At 34.2% G+C, this 24,365-nt stretch overlaps 1 protein-coding gene across 4 annotated transcripts in view; it reads right to left on the bottom strand.

Moving 5' to 3' along the window:
- FAAH (fatty acid amide hydrolase) overlaps positions 1 to 14,890 on the bottom strand; it is a 239,329-nt gene extending 224,439 nt beyond the window's left edge. Inside the window, exons 1-8 of one of the 4 annotated variants that reach the window (XM_089786972.1) lie at positions 14,535 to 14,890; positions 14,283 to 14,385; positions 12,952 to 13,061; positions 12,588 to 12,648; positions 12,158 to 12,348; positions 11,921 to 12,050; positions 11,754 to 11,831; positions 11,511 to 11,658 (exon numbers count right to left, since the gene is read on the bottom strand). In XM_089786972.1, the coding sequence (XP_089643098.1) occupies positions 11,511 to 11,658; positions 11,754 to 11,831; positions 11,921 to 12,050; positions 12,158 to 12,348; positions 12,588 to 12,648; positions 12,952 to 13,061; positions 14,283 to 14,358 (794 nt within the window). In that variant the 5' untranslated portion in view covers positions 14,359 to 14,385; positions 14,535 to 14,890. The remainder of the gene's footprint in view (positions 1 to 11,510; positions 11,659 to 11,753; positions 11,832 to 11,920; positions 12,051 to 12,157; positions 12,349 to 12,587; positions 12,649 to 12,951; positions 13,062 to 14,282; positions 14,386 to 14,534) is intronic. The other 3 variants (XM_089786973.1, XM_089786974.1, XM_089786975.1) reach the window with 3 other exon arrangements.
- Positions 14,891 to 24,365: the final 9,475 nt, after the last annotated feature.

Below are 24,365 nucleotides of genomic sequence, written 5' to 3'. Positions count from 1 at the left end.
GCATTAAGATCAGAATATTGGGCACAGGTACGATTGCAAGGCCTACGTTGAAGTTCTTGGACCTGCAATTTATTGTCTTGGCTTGCAATTCCTATTTGAAGACCAACATTTCATTCCTCAAGCCTGAGATCTGATTTCCGAGGGTTGTCGTTGCATACCAGGGGACCAACATTGGAGCAAGGAGGATATTAAGTCATTCTTCAGGCCTGCAGTTAGTTAATTTGTGGATTTGTTCAATCACAAGGCTTGTAAACATTAACAAATTGCTATTGGAGTCAAGATTACTCTACCATTGCAAATTAGGTTCCAAGCTTATTGATTTGTTATTATCTTATGCAATCAATTAATAAGATCAGTTTGGCATTTAATTTCAATTGGTGTAAAGCAGTAGTTAACTTCTATTATTTTTTTGAAGCAGTTCCATTATTTTAAAAAACAAAAGAAGCATATAATTCAAAATCACAAAAATATTAGAAAAACACCAAAATACAAAAACATTATTTATTTTCCATCAGCATTACAGTCAAAGATGAGATAGGGTCTTTACATAACTAATGGTTATTGAGATGTCACATTTATCTGTTCCTAATAATCCATACAATGACTTCAAGGCTCCTTCAACATCAAGTCTTGACTGTGCATAAGCTCGGTGGTTGATGTGATTTACTGATGATCACAAGGGGCCTTACATATGTTTACTCAAATTCATTTCAAGCCATAATGGATGTGGGATCTGTTCAAGGTTTTGCGGTAAAGTACTTTTTTGGATTTTCATGAAATATGCAAGAATGAAATAGGATAGGGTCTAGAGGTTCTATTCTACTCCTAAGAGAAGAGATGACAATAGATGGTACTCCAATGGACAAATTCCTTAATTTACCAAGCTCTACTTCACCAAGTTGTACTACAACTACATGCGAACTAGTGCAATCTTTAACGGTTATGCCAAAGATTTTCATACCATCATAAAGAACAATGTATATGAATGATAGAAGTTAAACATATGCATGAAAGGGGTTCAAACTAACTTTGCACAACGATTTAGAATCACTAAAATGTCAAAAGTATGAACCAAAGGAATTCATCAATACACCATCACATTCTCTATTGCAATCACAACACTTTAACTAAACTAATCTTAATCTAAGTGAGGGAATTTAAGAGAAAAAGCAAGCACCAAGACACATTAAGTATTCACCAAGCTTCAATGAAAACTCTTATCTTAGTAGCTCATGGCAACAATCTCAAAAAATCCTTCTCTTACAAATGAGAAATGAGGCCTTTATATAGGTCCTTGATCACAACAGATGGCTTGGATGATCACAATAACCGATGGCCCAAATCCAGATCATACCACATCAGCCCTAGTTAGGTTTAGGGCAAAGAAAAGGAATCTACATTAATGCAATAAGGAATCCACTACTATAGTGGGTACTCAATGCCCACCATGCATGCTCATTCAGGGAGTGTGGTACAATAAATGACCACTAAGAACACCCAATATGAATTAAATGCATCTATCCTTGATTCCTTCACTTGAAGGCACGGAATCGATCCAACGTCATCTCCATCTCTTCTTTGCTAATGGCTGGCGTCAAATTCCAAAACTACAACTGCTCTTTCTGCCTTTCCTAAACTTTCTTCCCAATTTGGTAGCAAGTCCTGAGAGGTGTCCATGGTATTTGAGAAGATGGAAAAGTTCTCAAAATCATTTCTTTCAAAAACATTCAACTAAAAGAACTCCTGCAACTTCACTTTCAAATTGTCCATTTTCATTTCATCCTCTACCAATCTTTGTGATAACAAGGATACAACTTTGTTGGACACCCCCTGCCTGATTTTGTCAACCACCTTTTTCCATTGAGCGGATTCCTTGGTGAAGCTCTCAAACATTTCCTTAGTTGTGATCACTACATTGTACCACTGAAGGAAATCATAGACATCCCCTTCACCAATAACACTACCATCGATTAGTGCTTGTTTTGGGGTCTCCATTAGATTCTAAATATCAGAAATCATTTCATCTTGGTAAATATGCTCATCTTTCCATGATTCCTCCATGCACTAGATCCTGGAGAGAATAGCTAATGCCCTAGTATGCACTTGCACCAGTTCTTCTACATGCTTGAAGGCTTCTTCCTGAATTCTTTCAACCCAAACCTTCACACCTTGAGCAATCTACTTGATCCTGTCAATATCCTCTACTACTTCAGCTGAAACACCTAACCTTCCTCTCTTACTAGAAGAGGCAAGTTGTTGATCAACTGATACAAGGCTTTGGTTTCTCTTTTTTGTTCCAAGTATCCTCTTCTTTCTGCCTAGAAAGGACTCCTAGTCTTTTGTCCTAGCCTCTCTCTATTTCTTTTATTCTTCTTGTTTTATTGTTTGCTTTTGTTTTCAGACACCTTTGGGTGCTCCTACTATTGCCAGCCTCATTGTTGTAACCCTCCAATCCCATAGACCTTTTGGTGGTCTTTTGTCGGACATTAATATCACTATCTTATCTTATCTTATCTTATCTAGCTTCTTCAATCTATCTTTCAAAGCCTAAGTAGAGTCATCAAATCCTTCTATGATTTGTTTATGAGAGGCATGACCAAGATTGATTTTCATGACATGGTACTCATCTAGGGTGATTGATCATTACCCTTGTCAACTATAGGAGTTCAATCTACAAAATCCTAGACCCTGATTCTCCTCTGACAACCTTAGTGAATATTTTTGCTTTCCCTTGTTCTTCAAATTAGTTGGCTTAGTCCAAAATTTCTTGCAATTCAACTACTAGATCAACCTCATTTTGTTGAATCTTTTGAATTTGTTGTTTTGACCATTCTAGAATGGGTATACTGTGGTCTCCTGGGATCGCCAAATGTTCTTTCATTTGGACTACTTGAATGTTGATCTCCTCTTCACCTCCTAGACTATCTACTGTCACTTCAAGAATTGCAACTTCAACAGTTGGAATCTGTATTGCTATTGTAGGAGCTTCTTCCTCTTCTGTACCAACCTCAGTCTCCATCATTTCTCACTCTAAGATTGTAGCAAGACTTTCCTTCCAAGCTTTATCTTAATCTCTTTCTCTCTCTTGCATGGATTTTTCATAGGCATTTATACTTAGTATATCATGTATTGGCCTCGCCAGATTTTCTTCTTGCTCAAATCTCCTTATGCTTCTCCCTACTTGCCTCTCAAATATTTCTATCTCCTAAACACTGGGAGTGTGACTCAGAGAAGATGGAACATTTCCAGATGTATGCTTCTTTTGTTGAAGATCTTGGACATTTGTCTCACTCCTAAGATGCTTTTCTCAAGTTATCTCTTTCTCTTTCTTGGTTCCTACACCTTCTGATGGAGTTCCTCTTTCTTCAATAGTCCCTTCGGATATTTGCCTTGGTCTTTCATCCCTGAGTGGTCGGTGACCAATTAATCTATATGTAAATCCATTTGTTGGCACAACTAGTTTAGTGAGTTTATGCTCAATCCACCACTTTGTAAAATCTAAGACTAGCCTTGAAAGAGTGTCCAGATCTGTGACCTCTTTATTTTTCCAATCATATGGTTGAACTGTCGTTTCTAGATTGAATCCTTCTTGCATCACATTTGGATCCTCCTCCATCTAATCAGGAACCTAGAATATGTTGCATGCTCTGAAAATGCTCAATGGCAATCTCGAATGCATCCTCTTTCTAATCTTGTTCTCATCCACAACATTTGCCCAAAAATCCTCAAAGTAACTTTATGTTGTTACTTTGATCTTGCTACTGATGTGATCTTGTTGAAGGGATCAAACCTTTTCAGAACAAGGGGAAGATAAAAGAAGTGGAGTTCATCCAATGATCTCTCAGCTGCCTGCAGTCATGGGCATGTCACATTTTTTCCTTCTCCAATAGAAATTGAGAACTAGAATCCCAACGTCCTCTTCCCTTTTTGAATCTTGTCATAGACTATAAGTTGTCGAGTGAGTCCCAACAAGACCACCTTATCTATTGGGTACCTCGGAAGTTTGTATGGTTCCATGGAAAATCCCTAAACTCAGATATATGAAAAGGTGGGAAATTGGATGAACCAAGCGCCATTGTCCACCAACTTCATTGCGCCAATTGATAGTCTCATTATGCAACCTCTTTTGTAAGGTCCTCACTATGGGCATGGCAAAGGCATCAACCCTTACATAATCATCCCTGGAATATAAATGCAATTGCAGGTAGCATTCATGAACTTTCAAGTGGTGCATTCCACTCCCAATCGGTCCTTTGCTTCTCATTCCATCATAATTCATCCTTTGTGCTAGCATATAGATGATGTAAGAGCTCATGTAAAACTTTCTTTTGTACTCTAGATTCATCAATTACTCATTCAGGTTGTCACTAACGAGTCTAGCCCAATCTATCCTATCACCTTCTACCACATGCTCAATGAAGTACCACAACCAAGATTCAAATTTATAGGAATGAGGTACGCCAAAAAATGTGACTAAGCATCATGATCATGTTGCTATACTCCCGTTGCAAGTCAAGCCATACTAGTTCCTTAGGAATCTTGGAATGATGCAATCTATTCTTTTTCAACCATCTCTTGTTGATTATTTCTTCACAAAATTGAATTCTAGTAGTGTAGATTTTGAGTGTTTGCTTGTGTTTTCGTCACCATTCTTGGTTTTGAAGGAATCCCAAATTCTTCAAGTATGGATACCGAATAAAAATCTACGAAAATATTTTTGTTTGAATCCTTGATTGTTCTATCCCTGGGACTGTAATGCTCGGCACATTCCACGATCAACTCTAGATGTTGAAAGGTGGGACGGAAACCAATTGCAGCAACAATTCCACTTCTATGATTCTGGTAGCTAGGTGCGTAGGATGATTGTTCTTGTATCCAAACAGTCTCTGATTGAATTCTTTCAAATTGAGGCCACCCAAGCTTGTATTTCCAATTGCTGCCCACTTCGACATGATTTTAGATTCGGCAAAGAATCCTCTCCTTTCATTCTTTATTAACTATCCTCGTGTTTCTCTTGTTCCTCAAGGTTCTACCATTCTTCGTACAAAATAGAAAATGTTCATATATAAGAATCATAAAAGAGATGACATAATTCAAAACAACGAAGATTTTGGAATTTTCAAGACTTCCAGATTCTTCTAGTTAGAATTCACTTTTCATGATTTTCTGAAGAAACTTGCAAATTTCTCCAACTCATTGAAAAAGTTCCTTTCTAATGAAGTTTGGGATCCTCCTTTCACAATTTGCAAGAAAATTTCTTCTCTCCCTCCTCAAGGATTTTGAATACCTTCACGCTTTCTTAGGGAAATTATTTCAAGCTTTTGCTCACAAGCCCTCTGAATTCTACTCTTGCTCTCCCAATGTGCTTTCCAAACTTTTGTGTGTAAGAGAACGAATGAGATGGTTTGCTTATATTAGCCACCCTTTTGAAAAAGTTGCCATTAACATTCTAGGCTAACTTATACAGCTACTTTACTTAGTCACCAAGATTCCCATTTTGTGCCACTTGCCACTGTTTTTCTCCAGTTTTCCAAAAAGTTTCCAATTTGATGCTTTTAGCTTCATGTTGAAGCTAAGTCCTAATTCATCCAATCTTGATCTTTTTTGGGAATTGAATTAAATAAAAGTCCCGGTGCTTCACCCCTGTGAGCATCACCTAGATCCAATGAGTGCTAAGTGTTCCATTCATTCTCATGAGAGATGGATTCATGTTGAATCACTACTCATGAAACATGGGTCATCGAGTTTGACTCAAAAATCACACAGTTAAATCCTGATATTCACATCACAATAAATAAAAGTTATTAACAAAAATCAATATTTAGTCAATTTTCTTCATTTAATGCAAACATTTGTTTTTCTTTCAATTTCTTCCCATTTTTTCCCTTTTTTGAATTATTTTTCAAAAAAAATTAAATAATTATTAATAAAATTAATATTATTTTTTTGAAAAGTAAGAATTTTCTTAACTTTTGCTTTTCAATTTTCGCCTATTTCCCACAATCTTCGGACTTTATTTTCCACAAGATTTTATTTTTCTAAATTTTTCAAATTTGGAATTTTTTCCAACTTTTCACGACTTGGATATGGCAATTTCATAATTTTTGGAATATTTGCACAACTTTGGATTTTCAATTTTTTTACATTGCCATGGATTTTTCCAAAATTCCAAGATTTTCAACCTTTTTTAAATTTTTCTTAAATCTTCCAACTTTCCAATTTTTTCCATTTGGATTTCAAGATTTTCACACTTTCGGATTTTCACAATGTTTTGGGTGTTCAAGTTACCGCACTGTTCAAGATTTGTCAAATTTCAAAATTTTCCATTTTGTCCTGAATTTTCCAAGTTTTCAATTTTTACTTGAATGATTTTAACTTTTTTTTAGATGTTTGGATTTTTCTAAAATCTCCTCCTTCAGTGCCCAACAATTTGGAAGAGGTGGGAATTTTAAGGTTGTGATGGATTTAATCCATAGGGGAGGAAATCCATCACACACACAAAAGTGCATCCTATGGATAATAGAAAGTGGAATTTTCTCATTGTCATGGATTATTCTTCCACATGATACTTTCCCTAACTAGACATGAAAATGTGATTTTCATCCACGATAGACTATCCACAGCATGGTAAAAAATCCACACCAAGGGTGTGGGAGAGTGCATTTTAGAAAGGGCCATGGATTCTCTTTGTTTGACCATTCTCTCACTTTCTTGACTTGCGCTCTAATGTTTTACGAGGGCAGAGTTTTGTAGTCATCAAAGATTCCATCCCGCTAGACAAATCCATGAGGGAAAAAGTGCACTCCACAAAATCTGGTGAGCACATTTTGAAGGCAGTGACAAATTCTGCTCCTTTGGACAAAATCCTTGAGGAAGGTGGAAGTGCACTCCACAAAGTGAGGAGAGTGCAGTTTCAAGAACATCGTGGATTTGGAGAGGTTTGACCCTCCTCCATCATCATTGACTTGCGCCCTGGTTTCATGGGATTCCACCGTGCAAAGTCTCCTACTCTACTACACTCCAAAATCCACGCCACACATGGCTCCAAATCACATCTGACTTTATGATTTCTGCTTCAACATCCACCAACATCAAAATGCTCAATCTTGCCAAAGGGATCTTCCAATGTGGAGCCCATTTCCATTGTCTAGTTCATCTCTTCTATATATGTCTAAGAGTGGGGATTTGGATCCGTCACACTTAAGAATGCTTCACATTGAAAATCTCACATGCTTAGTGTATACTTCTTGAATCCAAATCGTTTAGGCGAGGTGTGCCTATAGAAATCTGCATTTTTTCAGTATTAAATCATCTTGTGAAATTTTGTTTTGTTTTGTTGAAGTGGACTACCTGCACTTACAAGAAGTATCATGCATCAGTAGTTTTGGAGGCTCAAACTTTGTATTGGCTACAAATGTGAGGCAATTGAGTATCTTTTCATCGTGAATGATTCCCACCACTCATAATAAATCCTGCTTGTCTGTTGTTTCATGGCTCGTATTAGATCGGTATCCGTTTGAGGCTGCCAACCAGGAATCCTTATTTTCTTAGCCATCATGCACTCACAAGATCCATGAATAGTTTTAATCTTCTTTGTGTGAGTGGCATTCAATCTCTGAAATACTAGATACATTCACAACTCCCACTATAGGAATGAAAGGAACCAAGGAGAGAGTTATCATGAGCCACTTCATGGCTCGTATTGGATAGGTATTCATTTGAGGCTGCCAACCAAGAATCCTTCTTATTTTCTTAGCCATCATGCACTCACAAGATTCATGAATAGTTTTACTCTTCTTTATGTGAGTGACATTTGGCCTGTGAAATACCAGATACATTCACACCTCCCACTATATGAATGAAAGGAACTAAGGAGAGAGTTAACATGAGCCACCAAGACAAAATAGCAAGGGCTAGGTTGGAGAACAGGGGTCCCATGCAGAATGGGTGGTGTGTGGCAGAATGTCACAACACGCCCCTTCCACACCATACAAGATTCAATTTGTCCCATATGGCCAAATCATCATTCCCACTGTAGGACTAGTCCACACCATACACCCACACTGCCTCCCTCTTTCTTAGACCATACGGCCAGCTTGCTCTCATGTACGGATTGCGTTCGTTGCTGACTGTGGGTGTTATTTCTATCCAATTTTCATATAGTTGCATGTGGAACATTACAAGGAATCTAAAATCAAAATAAAATTTTGGCTGGTACAAAATTTGAGGCACCCGTAAAATTCTGACAACCCAGTTGACATCTTGAAAACCCACCAAGAATTATCATTTAGATTTTTAATCCAGCACAGAAAAAGAGAATTTTGAATGAAACCCTAGCTGGCTGAAAAAAAGACTTCAAAAATTGCAGTGGCGGAGAGCCTTCATGGAAACACAAAATGACTACAGAAGGAGTCATTTTTATCAGATAACTGCAGTGCAGAGTCATTTTTAGCCTTTGTTTGCAGAATAATGCACGAGTTGCTGAAGAAATGACACGTGCAGGTTGCAGAAAGAGTTTTCAGACCAAAACATCCACAAAAATGAGTTTAGAAAATGCTGCAAAATGTCAGCGTCAAAAGCCACAACGCCCAGACTGCAAAAAACAATGCAAAGAAACAACGCTGATGCCCAGCAGAAAAACAATGATCAGCCAAAAAACTAGTAGAGATTGCTCGCAAATTGCAAAGGAAAGAGCCAAAGATTTTCTGCCAAACAAATCACATAAAAAATCTTTGAAAAATTTTAGACAAAAAAATTCATTTAAGAAATTATAATTTTTATGAAAAAAGAACTTGCTCTAATACCATATTATGCAAGTAATTGGTAAGTTATTTGTTGTATTAACAAATGATCTCAAGATCATTATAAAGAATTTAGGTATTAAAAAAAATTTCTAATAAGAAACTAAAGAAGATTGTAGAAACGATCTTCTCTACCTAATTTACATAATATACAAAAGATGACCATTAAAGTAATATAATAATATTCTAATAATATAGGCCTGATAACCAGTGGTAATGCAGCCCTTTAACCTACAAGGGGTCCTACGCTTAGGCCTCTCTTGACATATGGAAATTTTAAAATAAAGCTTCATTGGAAAAATTTCTTAGCAATTCTTTAGTTCTTTTAACTTGCATCATGAAGATTTTTAGTTGTTTATTCTCAAGCATGTAATCTTTAAGAAAATATAAATTCAATAGCAGAAATAGTTGGAGATGAGAGAAATTCAATTTACATCCTTAATCCTGTCAATAAACCATAGTAACACGGAGATGCGTCCCCCCACTTTTTGCTCCATGTCCCGGAGACTTGGACGCACTGGGGACTTGGGGACTCCGTCCCCCCGTCCCCAGCGGTGCCACCAGATTTCGCCACCTCCACCGAGGATGAGGAACGTCCCAATGTTGACTATTTGTTGATTTGACTATTTATGTTCAATGTTCAATGTACCAATTCCATTCAATGTTCAAGTATTTACTCTTTTACATCTTTACATCTTATATTGCAATACATCTTTTGATAACTAGCAATTTAATGTACCATATGTATATATATACACACCCCCTCCTATCCCCTGCCACCATCCCCCCACTGTCCCCAAATTAAGGCACCTCTATCCCCTCGTCCCAGAAACTTGTTCTCCCATTCCATCGTCCCCCTATCCCCCAAGGTGGTGTAACTATGCAATAAACATTGATGCCATTAGATGGCAGTTTGCACCACAAGAAAACACAAAGCTTCTAGGGTTGAAAGTGAGGCCCAATAGATGGTAGAATACAAAGCTAGCAAGGAAGAAGATGAAAGAGGAGTGCTGGGAAGATAGGGTTGAACTGTGAGTTGATTCACCATAGAGAACATGGTTAATAGAAATCTGAGGATGTATAATTTTGCAAGTATATGTGCAGCTAACTTAAAAGCAATTCATATGAAGGAGACAAATGTTTCCTGAAAGCTTTGCTTATGTGGGAGTTGATTAGATAGACATGGATGTAAGAGACAATCAGGTTTTAGGACCAAAAGTATCAATTAATCGATAGATATGAGAATTTTTTATGATCTTTATGAATTAGTAATAATTATGAGATTAGCAATTATATGTATTGTAGAACAGGTGTGTTAATAACTTAATAGGTGTTTAAAATTTAAATAACTATTATATCTATGAGATGAGTGGAAATCTATAACTAATATGTTTTATATTCTCTTGTAAATATAGAGTTGTATAAAATATTGTCTATCGAGAATCTCAGGTCCATGGTATGAAGTGTTTGGCATCTAGAGTAGTTAACAGATTATAATTTCTGATGTATTGTAGATAACCATGAGTTTCATGCATGACTGCAAGTCTAATAATATGTTATCAAAGCAAGACTAGGAACCTCAAGCATACAAATGTGACTTGAGGGGATGGGGGCTGCTAGAAGGAATCGCACAGAAGTCTGATAACCAGTGATAACATAGAGGTCCTAGGCTCGGGCCTTTGTTGACACATGGAAATTTAACAGAATCAAGAGGAAAGCTTGGTTGGAAAATTTTCTTATTAGTTCTTAATTTATTTTCATTTGCATTGCGAAGATTTTTAGGTGTCTGCTCTAATGCATGTAATATTTAAGACAATATAAATTCAATAGCAGTAAAAGTGAGAGATGAGAAAAAATCAATTTACATCCCTATTCCTGTCAATAACCATTGATACCATTAGATGACAGTTTGCAACACAAGAAAACACAAGGCTGCTAGGTTTAAAAAAGATTTAGAATGGAAGGTAGAATGCACTGAGGTCGAATGGATGGTAGAATGCAAAGCTAGGAAAGGGAGAAAAAGAAGAAAGAGGTTTGTTCGGGAGATAGGATTGAAATATGAGTTGATTCATCATAGAGAATATGGATACACACAAATTCTGAGGAAGTATAATGCAGAAAATAACTAGGAAAGGAGCAACAGATAATTTTGAGAAGCTTGGAGTGGGCGAAGGATTCCAGAGATATTGTCAGAAGATAGAGAACATCAGTAGTGAACAGAAACACTTACAAGACCAAAAATGATTACTACATCATGTATTCTCAACAGCAATAGTGCATTAGACAGCTGGTTGTACTTGAGTTTTCATACACGATTACCAGTGTATGCTTAGAAATTAGAAGTGAATTTACTCGGATTTATATTGTCAATGGGCATGTTGGATACCAGGGTACTAATCCTTTATCTTGTCCTTTTTCTGTAAATGAGTCTTACTTCCTGGGAATAATATATGACATTTGAGCAATGAGCCCAGGATTGATTGTAAAATGTGATACAGATGCATCACATAGAAATTCCACAAAATGGACAATAAAGGTTGGTTAAGGAAGGAATCCAACAATATTAGCTTATCACATCTGTGGAATTTCATTGAATTTTATCCCTTTGTTGTAACTGCCATGAATATAACGTAGATAAGATACTTAGATTAAAGAATTCTAAGAAACTTTTAAGAGTACAAATAGTCAAATTTCATCATATAGCATTACCCATAATGTGGATTATTCCCAGTAACTCCCATTCCAAGTTCATGCATATTTGCCTTCCCAGCTAATATTGCCCCACAACTGCGTAATCTTGACACACAAACTGCATCTTGCTTGACCTCTCTTACCTTGTGAATCCAGACTGTGCCACCTAAAATCAGAAATATCCATGGAAACATCTTTTATGTCAATGCATACAACCCAACATGCTCTTCAACTACAATACAATGATGATAGAAATTGTACCTTTAGAAGGGTAGGGATAGCAATCTATGTCATCCTTAATTGCTATAAAAATGCCATCCAAAATAGACAGGGGTGATCCTAGAAAAGTGAATGTTACCAGACTTGTCAATAGATATTGGATCAATCAACTCATGAACATCAACTGTAATATAATAACCTATCTATACCTTCTTCAAAGCGCCTTGTAGAAGCAGCAGCTTGCTTTCTAAGTTCATTGGCATTGAAAGAAATGAAAAAAATCAACGGAGGATTTCTATTGAGTGATTCTTCCACAGCTGAGATGATACATTCTGCCACCTAATCAAATTTAAGATTCTTAATATATTCTTCAATTGCTTGCTCTACATTAACCCAGAAAATATGTGTATTAGCTTACATCCCAGAAAATATGTGTATTAGCTTACATCAGATGGTGTGGTCTGACCAGATCGATATGCATTAGCATAGTCACGAATTGTCCAGTATAAAAACGAATTGCTGCGTGCTACACGTGAGGCCTTGGATGTATCATAGGAAGGCAAGCATTTCAATGCATGATCCACACGTAAGGCGGGCAGAGTATCTTCATCCACAAAGTCCACTGCAGTCTCTGGCTCTATTAAATACCCAAAACAACATGACAAGAAAACTATACCCTTAAAATCCTGTCCGTCCAAGCATACCATACACATACTATGAAGAATCAGGGTAAAAACAAAAGTTTTGACTTGCAATTTAAAATAGTATTAGAACTTTATTAGTAGACAGTGAGTATGTAATTGAGTGTATCATTGTGTTTGGGTTTATTTAACCCACCATGCTCACATGCAAAAGAATTTTAATTTCAAACAATACCTTGTGGTGGAAACTCTGGAAAAAACATGGGTTCCTCCGGAATAACTGTATGTCGTAAAATCTACGAAAAAACAAGAATATAAGAATAAAATTAAATCCTGACCTTTACTCGTCAATGAGAATGCATATGTTGATGAAACTCAACTATCTATTACATGGTTTGATTATTTGAAATTCTAGAACAGATTCCTTTTAAGAGCTTACCAATGGTACAAAGTTAAATATTTCACAGCTTCTGGCACTATTCTAATTCAGATATTTCACAAATTAACTTGTAAAGGCCCTTATAAACCACACCTCAGGATGTTATTCCCAAAGATTAAAAACTTTAAATAACAAATCAGTGATAAGGTTGACATGTAACCTGTGTCATTTTATTTTTGCGCTTTAAAACTGAGAGAATTGCATGGCCAAATAATCGAGATTCCACAAGCCAGACGAAAAGCTTTAGAAGAAATCCTGTAAGATGTGGAGCTGTGCAGGTAAACATGGTCAGTAGTTGTTGCGGCTCTATGATTACATGTTACATATTTTAGCACTGCTTATTCTAAATTCGTCTCCGCCTATTAAGAATTAAGCATTTGTCTTTGTCTTCTGAAACTATAAATCACAGAACCATGACAAAATGAGCTCCCTATATGATTGAGACTTTGTTCAGCCAGAACTATTATCACTTCCAATCACTAATAGAATTAAGGATCAATGGTCAGTTTAAAACAACATAACATGGACAGAGCTGACAGGTTTGTGAACAATGCAATAGTTCCTGTTGCTATAAGTTGTCGGTCAAATATTTGTCAATAATGTCTATGACACAACTTTCGACTTCTATAATTGCAGCGAACCTTAATATTATTCCATCAAATTGTTCCATTATAAATATGAGAATGTTCACCACTCCTCTTTAAATTTTCTCTCCTTAAACTTAAGCTCAAATGACTTCAATTTGCAAAGTTTGCCAGTGGTACTATTTTTTGAATTTATTAATTATCAACTGAAATTTTCAAAAACTAGCTAAATGGAAAATGTTGGCCAATACAATTTTCCTCCAAGGCATTCTTGCCTTAATAATCCTGACAATGAACCTGCAAGGCTACATAAGCATTAGACAGTCTAACAAGTATCTTTCAGACATATGACAATATATAAACAGCACGTCACTTGTTATCTGTTTCCCTGTCCTTCATTACACCAATTTACCCCCTCACCTTATGTTTTCCACCAACTATTGTCCGCTCCAGGACAGACTATTTAAACCATAACTTCCTACCAAAGCTCTTATTTCCAATCTTATGATTTCCTTATGAGAATGGGTTCGCATTTGGGCCCTAAACATTACCAGCTCACAGTAAGAGAGATGCAAAATCTGTAGTACCTATTCTTGTTTCAATTAGCTGTTTTTTACCTATCTTTGTTGCTATTGAATTTTTCAACTAATAGTTTTTTACCTATCCGTGTTTCCACCAAACGGAGTTTGCATCTTCCAACCAAAAATTGTTAGATTATTTTGACTGTAATCTCCAGTTTGCGGGCAATGCACATATCCCATTGCCAAAAGTGATAGACGCTACCAAGGTACAGAGAACCAAAGCATAGAAATATTAACAACATAGGCCTACCATGTTGCTGAAGTCTCTAACAAATGCTTAATGGGCTTATTGATGTTGCTGACAAAAGTAATAAAACAATGCTTACCCTCAATACGTTCCTGAACATATTGCACATTATCAAGGTTAATCTCCTGAGCTGGCATCAGAATTCGCTTGCCCATTTCGTTCGTATTATATTCTGCATATATCTAAACCGCGTGTTTACAAAACAAAATCAATACCCACATCAAGGATTGCCTATAATAACAGTAATCAAAAAACCCCGCACCTTGTGTTCTCTGAACAAAAATCAAACTCTAAACAACACAAGGAAATAAATAAAATAAATTACTCTTACCAACCGGAGAATGGTACTGTTTGTCCAATTGGAATGTAGATTCAATAAAGAACTCAACACAAATTCCAGCTGGAACAAACTTCCACTGTTGTAATTGAATTCGTAGAAATAAAGAGATTATAACGAGTCTGTCGGTGTGGCTGAGAAATTCATACTGCAAAACTAGTGATAAAACCAAAGCATGTAAACCGCTATCATTTGTCAAACTTGCTGGTTGGTTTTCTAATACAGGTTCAAATTTGCAAAAGTACGTGACAGATCCAATTTGTCAAATCTTATGGTAATTTCTCTTCAGTGAAAGTTCTTTAAATGTGGCATTTCTTTGTTATAAAAGGAGCAGGTGACCGAATCAGTATAGTTTTGCTCAACGTTGACTTGTTTTGTAATATGTCTCTTCATTGTGTCGATGTAATCAACGGATTTATTTTTTAACTCTAGCAGGAGTAACTTCCCTATAATTGAAGGTACAAAGGTTGTGGTGTGATGACATTTAGTTGGCCTAACTCATATGCATAATTGAACAAAACTTTCTAGGCTGTAATTTGTTGCATGAGGACCTCGTCTAGGTATTAAGGATATGGTGTGATTGACATATTTGTTGGCCTAGTTGATATGGGTAATTGAAGGAAACATTTAGGCTTGTTTTTTTGGGATAATAAAAAGTCATCAGCGCTCCATTCTCAAAATTGTGAGTTTTTATTTTTAATTTAATTAATGTTATATATCTACTTATTTATTAGATATAGACTTTTCTTAGTGATGAAGTTAACTATTTACTAAAATGTCAATTACTAATTTTAGTTGACTTTCTTTTAGCTATGTATAAGATTTTTGGATTATAAAACATAGTTTTTCTTTTAGATAACAAGAGAGAAGAGACATGAAAAATAGATTTACTTAGAGTGCATTTAGAGGCATTTTCTTTAGATTAGTTTGTAATATATTTTTTTGGTTGTATTTCATAAGTAATATAACACATTTTTGGATTATAAAACATAGTATTTCTTTTAGTTAAAAAGAAAGAAGAGATGTGAAAAATAAATTTACTTAGAGTGCATTTAGAGGCATTTTCTTTAGATTAGTTTGTAATATATTCATGTGGTTGTATTTCATAATGTAATATAACACAATCATTTATTATTCATCTTGATATGTATATATTTTTTGTCATATGATATAGATTTTTTTAATGATATTATATATGCTCATTGTGTATTTACCTCAAGATCTATTTATTATTATACAAGAGTAATACCATGGTGATCTATATAATAGATAGAGGTTGGAGGTTTGTGGAAAAATTATGATGCATTTATTATTTGGCTTTGACTTTCTAAATAAGGAAAAGGTTTGTGACTTCCTCTAATTTTTACTTCTCTCTTATTTTATTTCATTTCTGAGTCCATTTAACAAACTCAAGTTTAATGTAAACGTGGGAATATAGGATTTATATCGATCCATTTTATTGAAATGCAAAGTAGAGTCACAAGAAATAAAGAAGAATAAATTAAAAATAAAGAGTGTGGGAACATTACATTCCATTTGAGATCACTATCTCCCTTATATGCTTATATGTAAATTGAGGATTGCTCAAATTTGTGTTCATTGCATTTATCATTACAAATTTTAAAATTCTCAAGCGGTAGAGTAAATTGCATGTGCAATTTGACATTCATTATATCCATCGTAACCATTCAAAGTCCCTTGTAAATAGTTTTCTTATTTGATTTAATGTTTAATTGATTGTTGCATATTATCTTTATGATTTGCATGATTACCTAAGGGAAGGAAATAAGTCATGTGAGAAAATATAGTGTAAATTGAACTGAGTGAGTTATGTCATTTCCCTAAATGTTTAGGGTTTGCACACTAACCAAGAGTAACGTATGAATTGTTTAGGGAAGGATAAGGGAAGGAAATATGTCGTGTGAGAAAATATAGTGTAAATTGAACTAAGTGAGTTATGTCATTTTCCTAAATGTTTAGGGTTTGCACATTAACCAAGAGCAAAGTATGAATTGTTTAGGGAAGGATATTGTGATAAGCAAAATGTAGAATCATCATAAATCAATGTAAAAAGGTTTTCATTGTGTGTTAACTAAAAGATGGACTTGTATCACTTGAATTAATAGTTTGTACGTTATTTCAAAATAGAAAGATTTGTATATTATTTCAAAATAGAAAGAATAAAAAACAAATGAATATTGAGCATTTATCTTTTGAAGGATCACATTAAAAAAAAGGTAGAGGAATAAGGGAAAATGGCATTAAGTTTTGATACTAAGTTCTAAGAACTTGTGTGGAGATATGTGATGATTAATTAAAAAATTATTCGTGTTTATTCATTTGGTTATAAAATATTAATAATTTTGGGGATCATTGTATGGTGTAGTGGTGTTGTGGTTGTATTGTTAATGGTGCAATCAAGGTTCAAATCCTCACTTGGTCCAAAATAGTGTTGATGCTAGTTGGACCCACCTCGGTTGTCTTATGTTATGGTGGATAGGTATATGTGTATGGCGAAGTAATGGAGATTATTATCAAAAATAACTTTTATACTAGATGTGTAATAAAACAATTATTATTAGAAATTTATTTATCTTATATTCTATAAAACAATTAGAAAGTGGTAATAAAATAATTCTCTTTTAGTAAGTATTTTAAAGGCAAAGATTGTTAAAAGTTCTTTCTATGGTTAAAAACATAAGTTGTTGTTTTTTTTTTTTTTTTTTGTTAATAGGTATTGATTTTTTACTTGTCATTTTTTTAAAGGTAAAAAGTCATGAGGTTCGAGATTGTGTGTACATTTAAAAACCATCTCAATTGGGCACCAAAGATCAGATATGGATAAGTATCCTTGGTGTACCCCTAAAATAAATATATCAAAGTGTTTTATCCAATTTTAGCACCTTTTTTTTAATTTCCAAATTTATAACATTGTTCTTGATACTTTCTTGTGGATATAACCTAAAAATTAAACTTGGTTGTGATCAAGTTGTTAGAATGATATGTAGTATGCTTCATAATTAAAATAAACTTATCTCCTATTAACTTTGACTTTAAAATTAAATGATATATAAAGAAAATTTGAGTAACCGGAAATATGTTACTTATTAACATTAAACTTTTGCAATATAAGCTACGCTTAACATGTTTATTTTGACAGTAAAAATTCTAAACCAATTTCACTTCAAGAACAAGTGTTTGTCAAGTATACTTATCATATTAGCTTGTCTTATTAGAATCTCTTCTCTATCTACTCTTTTGTTAGCGAGATTATTTGTTTCTCTATTACCTTCCCTATAAATATGTTTTATGATTGTTTCTTCGAAATGATAATGATGGCTAGGGATTATTCAAGTTTAGAATTAAGAATCCAGTTTGGGGTCTTTCTTTTTCTTAACGCATTTAGTATAATTTTCAAGTCTTCTTTGATAAATAATTTTTTAATACCAATCTCTCTACTTAGAGTTAAGCCTTCTATCAAGGCATCTAATTCGGCTAAGTTATTAAACATTACTCCTAAAGGTTTTGCATGTTTAGTTAGGCATGATCTGTTATCTGAACAAATAATACATCCTAAGCCTGTTGGACATGAATTACCTCTAAAGGCCCCATCAAAATTTAACTTTGACCATCCTACAGGGGGAGGTTCCCATTTGCATTATTTTCTAGCAATCTTGTTGGATTTTGTGTATAGAATTGGTGGGTTGATAAGTTTAAACCAGTTTTAATGCATATTTTCATCCCAGTCTAAAAAGGAACCTTCCTCCTTACATGAGTTTATGAGATCATTATTAGCTACCTTAATAATACAAGTCTCCAATTTATTAAAAAGGGATGTTAGATTAATCTTTCACTATAGAAAATTATTATATTCCTTTCTTTCCATAATTCACATAGGAGTATGGAAGGGGATATTTTCCATAAATTATTATAAACCTTAGAACAACCATGTTTCAGCCAACTTTTTAAAGAAAATTAAAAGGCTATCAGGGAATATAGTTTGCCAATTTAACTTCTTACATAAACAATACCAACAATTATTAGCAAAGGGACAACATTAAAGCAAGTGTTCATATATTTTAGATTATTTTCAAAAAATGGGCATCTAGATGGTCCTTCAACACCCATAATGGTGAACCTATCTAATGTTAGAATTTTCTTTTGTAGAGTCGCCCAAAGGAAGATACCTACTTTTGAAAGACATGTCGGATCCCAACATAGATTTAGAGGGGTTTCAATCTTATCTCGTTGTTGAGAATTTATTATCTTTTCTTACCCTAGTTTGACTTTTTAATTTCTATCCTTCAAGGCTCCACCAATAATTTATCGTTCCTATCTTTATGATTTGTTTGCCTACTTTTTAAAAATTGACTAAAAATGTACTTTTCCTATAATTAAAGTGGAGTTTCACCTAGGGATTTCCATTGCCATCCTCCATGTTGATCATCGTTTATTTTAATTTTATAATCACTTACATTTTTACCCATAGAGATGAAAGAGTATTTTTAATGTTTATAGGTAGATTTACACTATCTAGAGAAGGGGACCCATCCCATGAATCTTCTCAAAATAAAGCATCCTCCTTTAAATCGATATTCGAAGCTAACTTATTAGCTATTAATGGGCGAAAATCCAATATAAAGTTTTGAATTCTTCAACCTTTTGGGGGTTTTTTAGTTTTGAACAAAGATGGAGGATTATAATTCTTTAGATATTTATGATATAAATTTTTGGTTCATTTACTAAATTATGTTCTTTAAACATTCTCCAAATAAGTTTTTCCCCTAGCATCTCATTTTGCCAACTCTAATTTTTTATGCCTAGGTCTCAAGATTCTTTAGGTCTACATATTTTTTCTCATTTTATTAAAGCTTGTTTTTTCTTATCTCAAGTTCCTTACTAGGAGATTTTTTTTAATTTGGAGTCTAATTTGTGTTTTACACCTTTGGGTAAGGGAAGTCATGACATATGATATGTGGGATGGTCAATAGTACTGATTTGATCATAGTCATTCTACCAGCTTTAGTTAACCATTTTCTTTTCCAACTTCCTATTTTTTTATCCATTTTTTCCTAAAATCATATCTCAAGCTTTACTTTCTCTAATGTCTTTTTCAAGTTGAATGTCATTATATCTGCATGGAAAGGGTATTTTTCTAAATTCCATTATTCTACAAATTTATATATCCATTTCCTCTTTGGTATTAGTAAAGAAAAAGTCTAATTTGTTAGCATTTACTTTTTGACCTGATGCTTCCATATAATTATTTATTATTTTCTTAAAAGTTTGAGGTTCTTCCAAAATGTTTTCTCCTAGTAGAATTATATCATCTACAAATTGTTGATGTGTTATTTAAGGACCTCCTCAATTATTGTGATTCCTCTAATTTTCTTTCATATTGAGCCTGTTACTAAAATTTTGCATATGTGTAAAATTTTAAGTATACATGCAATAAAAGTACAGAAGTGCCATTCATTTCATTCAAACAATAGAAATGTCTTTGTATTTATTTACTTTCAAATATACATTGATGTTTTCAAACAATGAAATGATATGATATGCTAAACAGAAAAAATCTCACACAAGCCGTGAGTATAGCTCACTATACTAAATTTCTTTCATAAGGAAATACACAAACAAATACATATGAATGAAAGAAATAAAGAGTAGAGATAACCAGTCATTACCTATTGCTTTGACTGGTTATGCATTCTTTCCCTGGCGTAGCAGAATCTAGCTTTGAGCTCCGTGATCTCCAACAGCTGCAAAAACATGAAAGCAACTGATGTTAGATCCCGAAGGATCTAAGAAATGACTACCTATCTCTACGACTACATACTCTATCTGTCTATGCATTTCATCATGAAAGAAAAGTGTTAGATCCCGAAGGATCTAAGCAATGACTACCTATCTCTACGACTACATACTCTATCTGTCTATGAATTTCGTCATGAAAGAAAAGTAAGCAGTGATATCGAAATCTAGTGCTGAAGGAAATAAAATCATTTATGAGTGTCACGAGCTCGTGCTTGAACCTCATGAAAGATAGCCTAAATATCACATAAAAATCAAAAGTATCCTAACAGTCAAGAGAGCATCATTTCAACATGCAAAGATAGAGAGGATTCAGATGAAATGTGTAAAACAAAGATCCATCAACATCTATAACATAGAGGCAACTCAAAAGTCAGAAGGGAAATCAAATTACAAAGAACTCATGGTGAAAACAACAGATAAATAGCTACAACACATATTGGGAAAAGAAAATGTGTTTTCAAATGTTCATCTTATACTTTGAAGATAGCAAGATACTCTCAAGAATTGCAATTAAGAAGATGTATGTCAATTTGTATCAAAACCTCAACTGGATATGGAGGCAATTTCTACCAGGTTGAAGCTCCTTTTAGGCTACCTATAGTTGAATAACCAACTTTCGCTAACAAACATGCATGTATTGCTTGCACTAGAGATTCTTGTGGATTGATCAACATCCTATATTAAAGATGAACTTTACAATGTCAAATGAAACCTTTGGAAACCTTTGATGGAACACAACTATACCCCTACATTGGCATACGAGTAACTCAAAATGGATGTTCATGAACCTATTATATGGGTTGTCATGGGCTTTTATAATGATCTTCAACTAGATAGATTTTATGGTAGTTCTAATGTGACCCAAGCTGATCCAGAGATTCGAATAGATTTGATTGATATAGCAGAAATGAGGTTGGAGTTTTCTCTAAAGATAGCACTTGCCCAGAGGCCTCATGAAGTTTTTGGTATTTGGAGTCTTATGATTGACACTATTGGGAATATAGCCAAAATGCAGATACAGAGAGGTTTGATTTGTTTCCTATCAAAAAGGAAGACATCATTACTGTGGTTATGCGATAGAAGTATGGTAATCATCCAACTTCTTAATGATGAATATTGAAAATGTTGGTGATTATTACCTACATGATGAATCTGTTACAAGTGATATGTGGATACATGTTGCTGAAGTTCATGGTGTCAAGGTTGTAAAGTTTTTTTTTGATGACAAAAGAAGTTCTATACAAAGAAAAGATGCTTCAAACTAAATCGTCTTTAAAAAGCATTAGCTGGGCTATGATGGTGTTAGGAGACAAATTTAAAGAGATAAATGTTTGTTACACAGCTCTGGAAATGAGAGAAAATAATGACAGCCACACAATTTATGCGAAAGGATGATATCACCAGAAATAACCAACAGAAGGCATTTACATGCAAGATGGGAAGCTGCCCGAGATCTAAAGCTGTTGTGAAATACTGTGAAAAGACCTTTTTCTTTTTCATTTTAAAAGAGCAAATTGGAAAAGTATTTGAGTCAGCATAAGAGAAGAAGGGTAACAACCTATAAAAATGATGTGGCCTCATGAATATGGAGTAATTTTTTGAGAAAACCCAGAACAATAACCAGTAATCCCTCACTAATTGGATTCTCAAGAGGAAGGGAGAAGAAGTTTTGTAACAACAAAACCCATGTTCGAGTTTTAAGCAAGATACAACTCTTTCTTTTCTAATAAAGTATGCAATATGAAGCCTAAAGCAATGAAACCTTTGATATATAGGCCATAAGTTTATCACAACAATGAGAAATCTGAATATCATACAGTTCTAGCAAAGAGGAAGAATTCAACTACTGTTATAATACATAGTAGAACCCACGTTCGGGTTTTGAAGGGTAAAGTATGCTAAAATGTCAAAATGAAGCAATAACAATAGTATATGGACTAAAGTATCAGAACAAGAAAGCTCAAAGCAAAAAGAGCTTGAAGATCCTTCAAATGCCGACTGTTGCAAGCTATATATTACAAAGAATAAAACCTATATGTGGCACACAAGATATATGAAAGGTCGAATGAGCAAAATATAGCAGTGGAACTCATATCACTGTAAGAGTTGTAGACAAGTAAACCCGCTTTTGGGTTTCTATCAAAACAAAATAGTAAGTTCCAATATTCAAGTTCTAGCATACATACATACATGGGGGCAAGATAAGATATTTGAAAGACCAGATCAAAGGTATTCCTTTCAGAAATGACAAAGGAAAAGTAAAATGTTGTTTCAACCTACAGTGGAACCCTATTCGAGTTTTCAAAGCAAAGCCAACTGTATGCTTTCAAGTTTGAAATGAAATTCATGATTTTAAAAGACAAAAGGAAAAAAGGCATACCTCTGAATGTGTCAGCTAATCTCTATGCAAATTATGCCAAGTAATCTCCTTCACACAACCAAAATCATATGAGTGATGAGCAAAATCTCAACACAAAGTTCTCAAAAAGCCCTCATTCAAAGACTGCAAAATGAGTAAAACGAGATAGGGTTGGCTTTCTTCAACACATTATGTCCTTTACCAAATTGAAGACATGTTTGAAATCTGCAGGGTATATGCATGGGATTAAAATGTCATTTGTTTTGTTTCAAAAAGGTTGATGCCTTGAAGCTTTTTGTGTATGTAATTTTTATTTTTTTATTTTTTGTTTATTTTGTATATTTTTGCATGCCAATAGTAAAGAGATAATATTTAAATGATTATAATTACATCATTTAATATTATTTTCTTTTTCAAAATACAAAAATTAACAAAGTTATTATCCTTCTTATTTCTTTTGCATATGTTTTGATGTAAAGAATGAATATTTAAATGCCTTAATTATAAGTCATTAGATATTCTTTTCTATTATTAATGCAAAAGGAAAGTGAGTCATCCTGTTTCTCTTATCATGGTCTTTAAATCTAAAAGCAATTGGGAAACATATGGAGAGAATATAGGGGGTCGAATTTGACTTTGCCAAGTCAGTTTGGGGGTCTTTATTAGCAGTTTGAGAATTTTGTTGGCAATGGAAGATGAGTCATTGGGTTCTTTATGAGATAATGGAGTTTTCCCAGGGGTAGGACTTCATTATGAGAGTTATTAAGTCCTCTTTTTTGGGGCTTTTATTCTGCATATGACCCAAGGAGTTGGATATTGTACTTAATGAGTTTTTTTAACTCATTTGGGGCGAGTTCTGATTTTGATGATAGAGTTTTGAGACATCTTTCTAAGTCCTAAGCTTTATTATAGGGTCTGTAATTCAACATTTTGGAGAGATAAAACCAGTGATAGCAGTGTGATCATGTTTTATGAAGTTAAATGTTAAGCCTTTTCCTTTCTGCAAATTATGTGTGCATCTTTGGATGATTTGATGGATTAACTTCTGAATGTTTCATTGTTCCTTGTTTTTTGTCTCATTCCAGCACCTTTTTGTAGAAAAGTAAGTTTGCTTGCAAGTTATGATATGTGTTCATAGGTGAAATTAATCAAAGTGAGGTATTAGTTTATCCTCCTTTTGTAGTTTCAATATTGAAACCTTATCATAAATCACTTGTGCAAGCCTTTACATGAAGTTGTGCTTTATGTGTATTTCATATAGCTAGATAATCCTCTCTGTTACATGTTTATTACATCTTCAAAATCACTTTCGGTGTATTACCTCCTTAGTTTAAACTTTAGGTTTTAGGTTTGCTTTTAGCAATTTCTTACCTTTTCCCTGCAAGTTTTCATGAGTTTTAAGAGATTTTCAGTGAAAGATTAAATAGGAGCTGGCCTAGAACCCAGAGGTTTCATTTCATTAGCTAGTCTCACATAGTGAAATGACTCCCATGTTAAGTAAGGGTTACTGAATTTTTTCAATTCAGTTTAGGGTGCAAATCCTGAAACTTAACAGAGCCTTTATTATAGCTCTTCCAAAAGCTTCTACCATAAAAATGAAGAGAAAAGGTGAAATAGGATCCCTTTATCTTATACCTCTAGATATGCTA

Source organism: Cupressus sempervirens, chromosome 6, assembly GCF_028749045.1.
Source record: "Cupressus sempervirens isolate cs-2001-9-10 chromosome 6, ASM2874904v1, whole genome shotgun sequence".
NCBI classification, from domain to species: Eukaryota; Viridiplantae; Streptophyta; class Pinopsida; order Cupressales; family Cupressaceae; genus Cupressus; species Cupressus sempervirens.
Note: the sequence above shows the minus strand (reverse complement) of the source record. Positions and strands in the feature narration are given on the sequence as shown.